Consider the following 10603-nt stretch of genomic DNA (forward strand, 5'->3'; position numbering starts at 1 on the left):
TTTTATCCCTAAACTACTACTAAAACATCAAATAGACAATGATTTTATTGTACTGGGTTAAAAGTTTGGTTGTACTTATATGCTTTGTACTGTTCGTTTAATTAATAAATTTTGAGGCACTCTTTTCCTCCTTCCGCTGTTTACTGGAATTCCCTATGATGTTTTAGAAATTATGAAGGAGATTTTTATCGAGGCCTCCATTTCTTATAAAAAAAACCAATATTGAGCAGTGGGTGTGTTTAATTTTGTATCAGGATTAGTTTTAGGATACAAGTCATCTATTAGTATGAAACAGTTTTACTCATGTAGAATGATACAAGTAGCATTTGCTTTTAAGCGGCTTCTATATGATAAATTTCAAAGCATAATACTTGCAATCAATAATAAGAATCTAGCCTAGTCTAATTCATGGTACGCTTTTATGACCTTTTACATGGACTTCGATTCATAATTTCAGTTTTGGGATTCTCTTATCGCTTGTTTCTTAGCTTGAAAGTCCCTTATTTATTTAAGATATTTGGATTGATTTGTATTTTGGCATATTGGCCAAATTTGCCCCTATACCTTTCGATTATACTTTTAAGTGATCCTTTCCGAATAGTATTGGAGATGGAATATTCTGATATGGCAAAATTCCCAGAAATTTTCCTTCCCTGTTGCATTTTTGTCCTAAAATTACCAAAAATTAAATTGTGGCTGGATTCACATTGACCCATAATATAGTGCCAAATATGACTTTAAGGCCTTTTTTTTCCTTTTATATTTCTTGGAGGAAATAAGTTTAAATGAAATGGACAAAAATCACAGCTGTATATTTTAATTGAAGCATTCTTACCTTTTCATGGAACTTAATTATTCAGGTTTTGTGTCCTGCATTGTGTCATTATCAAATCTGTATTTCGTTTCCACTTTACATGGTTTGTTGGTATCTGATGGTAATTTTTGTTATGTAAAAGTTAAAGATATCCCCAAATATAATCCTGCGTCGGTAAGAAACCGATCACTTTCTCAAGTAAGCAAACAGCTAACACCTACTTCTCTAAATAAACATCAAAATCATTTTTCAGAATATATTCTGAAGCAAAAGTGATAGATATTTTTAATTTTCAAAGAAATATAAATTAAAGATAAATGAGTTCTGTGCTTTTAGTTGGTATTTCCAAAATTTGCTTCCGGAATCGAGGAATTGTATACCACTATCCATTTATGGTTTTCCCTTTTACATACAGATAAGCCTTCGATTGATGAACTACATCAGTTTTTGGAGTTTCAGCTTCCAAAGCAGTGGGCACCAGTATTTGGTGAGCTTGCCCTTGGTCCTCATAGAAAACAACAAAATAGTGCATCGTTGCAGTTTAGCTTCATGGGCACCAAGCTTTATGTTAACACAACACCGGTAATATTCCCAGTCTTTTGTATTGCTGTTCTGCCTTTCCCATATAAGAACCCAATGTTAAGCATGATAAAACTAAAGCATACATTTTGATGTGACAATTTGTCTTGGTGCTTGTGTGAGTGGCATGATAATGCATTAGTTGCCACATTAAGCGCATGCCAATGATGGAGCTTAAATGTAAACCAAATTATATAGAAAAGATGATGTATCACAGGCCATATTTGTGCCAAGTAAATATGCTATACCCACCAGCATAGTTAAACGTTGATGGTCTCTCAAAATTATATCCTTACCTCCTTGTACGCCCTTTGATAGAATCTCTGACTCACCAGTGATGTTATTTGATCTTAAAAGAGAATGTCCTCTAATCCCGTTGTTAGTTAAATGGATAGAACTCATTTTGGAGTAGAACTGGGGTTAATGTTATCATATGGGGTTACTCTTCAATTTTTAGTTTGTAATTTACATCTTCAAGTTACACTTTCGTGCTTTTTATACTCTGTTGTCTTCATTGTTAAGGTGATTATAAACCGTCTTGAAAATAACATTTTTCCTCCTTTTTTCCTATAAAATTAGCATTACTCTTGAAGTTGTTTTGAACAAAAATTAGAAAATGTTTGTGAATTTTGTTAATTTGTTGAAAGACAATACAATAACAACCTTAAAAATTGATCAGACAGATGCTGTCAATAAGCTATCATTATAACTAATGTCGTACTCATTTACTTTGTTTTGAGTACCTTTGACAGGTTTATGCAGATAAAAAGCCCGTAACTGGCCTTCGACTTTATTTGGAAGGCAAAAGAGGCAACTGCTTGGCAATTCACTTGCAGCATCTCTCCTCTCTGCCGAAGACATTCCAGTTTGAGGATAGAGCATGCGCCAGTGTCTCCGATCCCTTGTCTGAACGCAGGTACTATGAGAAGATTCAGTGGAAGAACTTCTCCCATGTCTGCACGGCACCTGTAGAGTGTGATGAGGGTGTCTCTATACTTACTGGTGCTCACTTTGAAGTTGGAGACTATGGCTTGAAGAAAGTTTTATTCTTACGGTTGATTTCTCTAAGTTAATAGGTGCAAAGGCCATCAAGCAGCCCGAGTCTCCTGGCTTGGGCCAAAAATCTGGGATTATCTCAACCTTGATCAGCACTCACTTCACGGGTGCTAAAAAACAAGCTCCACAGCCAACTGAGGTCAACATAAATTCGGCGTTGCTCCCGGGGGCCCTCCAGTGCCCAGCCAAGCTCCAATACTCCTGTGGTTTGTGGACACAACAGAGATGAGTAGAGGGCCGCAGGATTTACCTGGGTACTGGGTTGTCTCAGGTGCAAGGCCTGGTTGTTGAAAAGGGAAAAATATCATTGAAGGTAAAATATTCTCTATTGACTATGATATTACCAGATTAGAGATCACAAATCGAACGGCATGGATCAGTAGCGGTGTAGATAGATAAGAAGGTATGACGGCTCTATTGTTTTGGTTGATTTCACCATTGCTTTTTTTTTTTTTGGATAAGTCCAAATAAGAAGTACAACAACACAAGTCTCAAATGGGAGTATAAACGTTATTTACAATAAAAAATGTTAATCTATACCCCAATAATTACAAAGATTAATATTAACTTAATCAATTCTATTAAGATTCTTGTCACTAAGTTTGATTCAGACAAAGTCTTTTATAATCTTTAGAACTTGATCAATCGATATTGACTCTCCTCTGAATATTCGTCTGTTCCTTTCTTTCCAAACCGAATAGATAAAAGCAGTCCATGCTAATTTCAAAATGGTAATAAGAAGGGATTTACCCTTCCATTCCAGAGCAGCCCAATTAATCCTAGATTCCCAAGTGATGTGCATGTTACTCAAAGAAGAAAAACTCAAGATAAAATTCCACTGTGAAGTAACATAAGTGCAGTGCACAAACATATGGTTTCTGTTTTCAGGAAACTCATTACATAAGATACATAACTCATCAGAAGCAATCCCCATTTTAATAAGCATATCCCGTGTTGGAAGTTTGTCATGAATGGCCATCCATGAGATAATACTGAGTTTAGGTATATGGAGAGGGAACCAGACTATTCTGTGCCAAGGAACCTTAGTTTTGTGAACTCTCAGTTCCTCCCATAAATCTCTTGTCCTCGATAAACCAGAATTAGGAAGGGGCAAAGCTTCACTCCTTAGTCTGATAAGTTTCCTAAAGCACCAGCTATAAGATGAACATTCACTAATTTCAGTGAAGCTTCTACTTTTAATGACATAACAGTGAATCCATGCTACCCAAAGAGATCCCTGACCAGCAAGTAATTTCCGGATAAGATAAACCATGCAAGTTTTGTTCCAAGAGCTAATATTTTTTAATCCTAGTCCACCTTCAGATTTGGGACAGCATATTTTTTCCCAACTGATCCTTGCACCTAAAGCTACTATATCAGAACCTTTCCAAAGAAACCTAGAGCAGATTTGTTCAAGACGTTTAACAACTTTCTGGGAAGGATAAATTGCCTACACCAGAAGTCGACAACACTATATAAAACATTTTTAATAAGCTCTAGTCTTCCAGCATAGCTCAAGTATTTTCCAGTCCAAAGATGAAGTTTGTGCTTAATGTTGTCAATAAGAGGAAAGCATTCTTTTTCATTTAATTTCCTAGTGAAAAGAGGTACACCAAGATATCTAATAGGTAAAAAACCATGCTTGAACCCAGTAGCAGATTTAATAAGATCCAGATTTCTAGCAGAGATACCAACAGAATAAAGTTATGTTTTGCTAACATTAAGCTTTAGGCCAGACAAATCATAAAAATGATTAAGCACAGTCATGACTCCAACAATATATTCCAGATTGCCTTTGCAGATTATTGAAAGGTCATCTGCAAAAGATAAATGGGTAATGCCAATTTTTTTTTACATTTAGGATGGTACCCAAATAATCCTCTAGCAACAACAATGTTAAGTAAATTGGAAAGAATGTTCACTGCTATCACAAATAAAATTGGTGATAATGGATCTCCTTATCTAATACCTCTCTGACCTTTAAAATATCCTATCAAACTTCCATTAAAGGAAATGGAGTATCTAGCTTCTCTAAAACAAGCTTCAGTACACTTTATGAAGATAAGTGGCAATTCAATAGCTTGAAGAATAGTAGATAAGAAATCCCAATGAAGAGAGTCAAAGAATTTTTGAAGGTTTATCTTAAGAGCACATCTTGGAGAAATAATTTTCTTACCATAACCTTTCACTAATTCTTGTGCAAGTAAGGTGTTGTCAATGATGGACCTTCCTTTCACAAAAGTTGTTTGGTTAAGGGAAATAAGATTTGGCAGCAAAACATTTAACCTTTTGACAAGAATTTTTGTGATAGTTTTGTACACCACATAACAACAAGAAATAGGTCTATAATCTTTGACTTTGCTTGGGTTTTGAATTTTTGGAATTAAGGCTATTATGGTGGAGTTGAAATCTGGAGTAATATGAGACTCTAGGAAGAAAACTTTGACAACATTAGTAACATCTTCACCAACCACATACCATGATTTCTTGAAAAACAGAGGGGTGTAACCATCAAGGCCAGGGGCTTTGTCATTCCCTTGATTAAATAAAGCCTCTTTGATCTCTTCATCGGTGACAGGTTTAATAAGGTCAGAAGTAACTTCAGTAGGAAGGTTGTAGTTCAGAAGGCTCTTAAGGTAATTAGGATCAGAGGAGATAACCTTAGGATCAGGAGAGCCTAGTTGAATCTTGAAATAATCAATAATTTCAGAAGTCATTTCAGCATAAGTCTCAAGTATTTTACCTTCATTGTTAACAAGAATTCTGATAGTATCTCTTTTATTCTTAGAAGCAATGGCAGAATGTAATAGTTTAGAGCATTTATCACCTTCTTTAATCCACTGAATTTTTGCTTTCTGTTTTAGAAACAGGTACTCAGAGGCTTCAAGATCATTCAGTTTCATCTGAGTTAAGAATTCCTTTTCCATAGAGGAAATACCATTGAGAGTGTCAATTTGAATTTTTTCTAACTCAGTCTTCTTTTGTCTAACTCTAGCAGAAATATCACTAAAGTGATTTTTATTTAAGTTCTTCAGACTAGGCTTAAGACGTTTAACCTTGGTGAATAATTTCTGCATAGGATTGCCATAACAGGGCTGCTGCTAGGAAAAATTAACAACTTCAAGAAAGTTTGAGTGAGAGGACCAGAAGTTGAAAATTTTAAAAGGCTTTGGTATGTTGGTATGAGTCTCTTTATTGGTCCAAATCAGACCCATACAGTGGTCAGAAGGTCCAGGGGAAGTGAATTCAACAAAAGAATTCTAAAAAGTGGTAGCCCAATGAGAATTTATAAGAATTCTATCAAGTTTTCTTGCAAGGAATGAGTCCTTTTGTTTTTTGTTCCAAGTGAATGTTGGGCCAAAATAAGGGAGGTCTTGCAGGAAAAGGTCTTGAATTATATTTTGGAAATCCATCATATCAGATGAGAGGTAAGGTCCAAGGAGATCAAAATTAGAGCTTTCTTTGGAGTCAAGGAAAATGTTGAAATCTCCGCCAAGGATCCAAGGAGAGGAACCAAAAAGAGGATCAAGTTCTCTGAGGGTTTGCCAAAGAAGTCTTCTAGTAGAACCACAATTACTACTATATATAGCAGTGATAAAAAAGGGGGAATCATTAAAAGAACATTTAGCATATATACATTGAGCTGAAGAATGGCAGAAAGAAAGATCAATTCCTTTCTTCCTAAGAAACCATATTCTGCCATTGAAGGTATAGTCATAGTTTGTGATAGCATTCCAATCCCTAAAATTAGAATTAAGAATTTTTTGAGAGTTTTCAGCTTTGACCCGAGTTTCCAACAAGCATATGACATCAACATTATACAGTCTAGCTTTGTTTAATACTTTATTCTGCTTTTGAGGATTATTAAATCCTCTTATATTCCAAAAGCAGATAATCATTGAAGAAGGGAGAATGATGAATCCTCTGAAGCTCTGTCTGAGGTACTGGTGAACTTAGTTAATTGATCTTTCTTTTTTGACTTAAGTTCCTTGATTAATTTGGCAACTCCAGAAGCAGTAGGCCTAGGATTTTTTAATTAAACCTCAGATGATGGGGATTCCTCATCAACTTTGGTTAGAATTTCAAAACAATTAGCTGAGCCTCTCATCACTGATTTATTTTTAACCTTGAGTGGTCTGCCCCTGCCTCGCTTAGGAAAAGGAGGGGTCCCATTATCATTTGAAGCATGGGATAGAACAGACTTGGTTCTTTTATCAGAATTAGCACTAGGAGCTAGGTTCTGATCCTTAGTGACTTCCTCATAATTAAGGATAGGAAGATGATTTGGAGGTTCACCTTTAGAAGAGTTTATAGAGTAAGAAATTTCACTGGAAACTAAGCTCTGGTCCATAGAATTAGTATCACTATTATTGATGGGGAGGAGATTTGAAGGTTCACCTTCAGAAGAGTGTCCTAATGAGGATTCAGGAATTGAAGCAACTCCTAAGTCAGTCTCTAAATCTTTGGGATTAATGCTTTCTTTAGATGAAGAAGCTTCAAGCAGTTGAGCTTCTAAAACTTCAGTAGTTTTAGCCTCAAAGTTCTCAGAAGTTGAAGTTTTCTTTCTCCAAATTTTTGAAGTTTGTGGAGCAGTTGAAGAGTCAATAAAACAACCTTTATCAGTATGGCCAAAGGATTGGCATTTGATACATCTAGGAGGATACCAAGGAGCTTCAACATAAATAGTAGTAGAAAGGCCATTTTCTAGGATAACTTCAATGGATTCAGGGATTTTCTCTTTAGCTCTTATCTCTATGCATACTTTAGCAAAGTGGAGTCGGGTTTTAGCAGCAGTATAAGAGTCCATAGTTAGTGGTATCCCTATTGCACTTGCTATGTAGCTAAGTCTCTCTTTAGAGAATAATTCTAAAGGCACATTAAACAAGTGAACCCAGATAGGCAGACAAGATAAGTCAAGCTCAAGTCTTTGCATGTTTGGTTCCCACTTTCTAAGTATAAAAGGTTTGTTAACAATATGTCATGGTCCGTTTTCAAGGACTCAATCACGAGCAGAATCAGTATTGAAAGAAAAAATGTACAAATTGTTGCCTGCGAGATTTACCTAAACCCTAACCCCTTTCGAAGGTTGGTTCTACAGGTTCTCAATGATTCTTTGCAGAGTGATGAAGTTTGGAGCAGCCCCTAAGAATTGACCAACGAGGGAAGATTTTCATTCTGCAGATCCTACTTCAAAGACTTCAGATGGAGGCTGAACAACTGGGATTTTCTCGCTCGATTTGGGGGGGAAATATGTGAGTTCTTACCCAGATTGACACCCAAAAAGCTTTCGCCAGTCCATAGAGGAAATAGTGGATGAATCTTGGAAGCTAGACTGATGATCGGAAGAAAACCGACGACGCAGCGTGACGGAAAGCCCGGAAACGTTAGTCCTGCTAACGTGCGCCCAGAGAGAACGTAACGTGCGCCCAAGGTTCAACTGAGAATTAATTCAAAACGAGAATTATATGATTTCACCATTGCTTTGCTCTCTTCAATTAATCTGAGTTAAAAGGTGGAGTTGGTTATGACTGCCACTGGGTTGCTTTTCTTTTGTTCTGTGTTGCGTAGAAGGATTTGGTGAAACATTTTAGGAATGTAATTGCTTGCACTTCAATGCCTTGTAATTATAGGTGGTGTTGATGTTCCTTTAAAGTTGTTTGGTCACCATTGGCATTCATACAACCATTTTAATGTTTTCGTTTTGGCTGAAAGATCAAACTTGGTTTGGTGTGTTTATTGAAATTATAGTATTCCCGATCTCTAAAGTTCATATAGAGATTTGGGAAAACAAAAATATGGTTTGCAATGCAAATCATTTACTTAAATAAAAGTACCAGGACTAGAAGGCCCATACTAGTGTTTCGATTATAGGGACAAAGGTTATATAAATTTGATATAACCTTTTTTTTAAAAAAAAATAGTAAAATATACTAATGATCACTGATGTTTGAACAACTTTTTTATTTTCTCCATTTGAAATTTCAAAAATAGCAAACCGATCACTTACATTTTTTATTTTTAATAAAATGACCGTCATCTCGATTAAATTGATGACATGACAACGATGGTTAATATTTAGTTTTATCCCTAAACTACTACTAAAACATCAAATAGACAATAATTTTATATCTAATTTACCTCTATAAACTTTTTAATTTTTAATTTTTCTGAATACCTCACCACTTCCACTATATCCACTGAAAAATATAAATATTTTTTTAATTATCGATTAAATTGATAAAATATATAAATATTGACGACGAAATATACTATTACGTCACATATTGAATGATCAATTCATTAAAAGTTAAACAACATAATAACTGTAATAATAAAACATGATTATTCAAATAATTTTAAACATCAATTCTTTTTAAAAATAATTTCTACTTAAGAGGAGAGTAAAAGAGAATTCTACTCTTAATGAGTTTTAAACGCACAACCTAAGAAAGTGAAGATATCAACTGAGAGCTTTTAACCTAAACATCGTTAAGAAAACATTATTTTCAAAATCGAGTGATGAAAAATAATCTTGTTAATAACTTTACGACGATGGAGTGTGGTTTAATCAGGTCACCTAATACTCATCTCTCATGAATCATAACCAACCATGTATCGTTTAAACCCGGGATTAAATGTTAGGCATAGCCACACCACAATATTAACTATCATTAAGCGGAACCGTAAAAGCAAGACAAAAGAAGTGTGTTAGTCAACAAGTGGGTTTTCACCTGCGGTTGATGGAGCTATTGCTCGGTGTTCGATCGAGTCGAGTTAAAAAATTGAGTTATTTTAATTGACAAATCATATTTTACAACTCGAAGTTGACTTATTTAGAATCGAGCCGATTCGAATTTTAAAGTTTCTGTTTAAATTTAATTATACATATTTATAATATTATGATATTATTTGATTCCGATTTAAATGGTTTTCTATAACCATATATAATACATGTGTATTTTTTCGTATTTTTTTTCATATGTGATATATATATTTATGATACACAGTTGAGGGACTCAACTTAAACTTAAAAATCAATCTATTAATTACTAAAAAAATTCGAGTCACTATTTGAGTTTATTTTACAACTCAATTTAAACTTAAAACTTTTTTGAGTTGAAATTATAAAATTATAACTCAAAACTAATTCGAATTTAATTTTTACGAATCAAAATTATAACTCGAAATTAATTGGATTCGAGTTTTTACGAGCCAAAATCAAATTTTGATCACGCTATACAGAGCCAAACAAAAAACGTGGCTTTAATTAATAGGAACTCAACGTCGTGGGATTTCAATATAACATTTTTTTAGCTGACTTGTTCTTCATTTGCCAAACAAAAAACGTGGCTTTAATTAATAGGAACTCAACGTCGTGGGATTTCAATATAACATTTTTTTAGCTGACTTGTTCTTCATTTACCTTTCCTTTTTCTCTTTTGTCTCTAAAATTCCCTCCTTTGGGAGTCTCTGAAGTGAGAGAAGCCATGGATTGGACCTCTCTTGAGATCAAGCTCATCTCCTGCAAAGGCCTCAAGGCCTTTAACTTCTTCCAGAAACTCTCGGCCTACTCCGTCGTTTCCATGGTGGTCGTCGGTGAACAATCGAAGTATATATATTACTGTGATGGTTGTTATTGTTTAGGGAAACACTTGTGACACTGAAGCTGTTGTTTTGTCTTTCTTTCTTTTGTTTTTTTGGGGAGAATATCTGTCCTTTTGTTGTTTTGATTTCTCAGATATAAATGAGAATCTGCTCCGCTTGTTGGTTAATTTTCTCAGAAACTAGAAAAGGGGGGAGGCAGAATGAGGCCGGTACCAAATTGGGAATAAATTGTGTTGGAATGTCAAATACAAATTGTGACTTGTCCAACTCCTACTCAATTCCAAGTTTTGAATGAATCTCCATGTCAAAAGATAGTTTCTTTGGACTATTAAAATTACTTAAATTGATATTTTTACAAGAACAATCTAATTTTTGTTAATTTTAAAATTAAATAACTAATGATAATCATAAAAATAAGTGATCAAATTATGTCTCGGAAAATATTTTATTTTTGTTAAAAAATGAGTGTTGTGCTTGGATATTTTTCAATATGGTTATGGCTAGTTAGTTGATTCTTTTGATGGTATTGGGAGATTTCTTCATTGCTGT

At 34.6% G+C, this 10603-nt stretch overlaps 1 protein-coding gene across 2 annotated transcripts; it reads left to right on the forward strand.

Annotated features, from left to right (window-relative positions):
* Positions 1-1089: 1089 nt before the first annotated feature.
* Positions 1090-2494, forward strand: LOC120176290 (MACPF domain-containing protein At4g24290-like). 2 transcript variants are annotated; one of them, XM_039182738.1, is made up of 2 exons: positions 1090-1396; positions 2146-2494. In XM_039182738.1, exons 1-2 carry the CDS (start codon positions 1364-1366, stop codon positions 2464-2466), a joined length of 354 nt encoding a protein of 117 aa, XP_039038669.1. In that variant the 5' UTR covers positions 1090-1363; the 3' UTR covers positions 2467-2494. The 2 variants fall into 2 exon arrangements, with proteins under 2 accessions (XP_039038669.1, XP_039038668.1); XM_039182737.1 differs by having other exon boundaries at positions 1090-1301.
* The last annotated feature ends 8109 nt before the right edge of the window (positions 2495-10603 follow it).

The sequence above is a fragment of the Hibiscus syriacus genome, unplaced genomic scaffold (assembly GCF_006381635.1).
Source record: "Hibiscus syriacus cultivar Baekdansim isolate YM2019G1 unplaced genomic scaffold, ASM638163v2 tig00112231_pilon, whole genome shotgun sequence".
Classification (NCBI taxonomy): Eukaryota; Viridiplantae; Streptophyta; class Magnoliopsida; order Malvales; family Malvaceae; genus Hibiscus; species Hibiscus syriacus.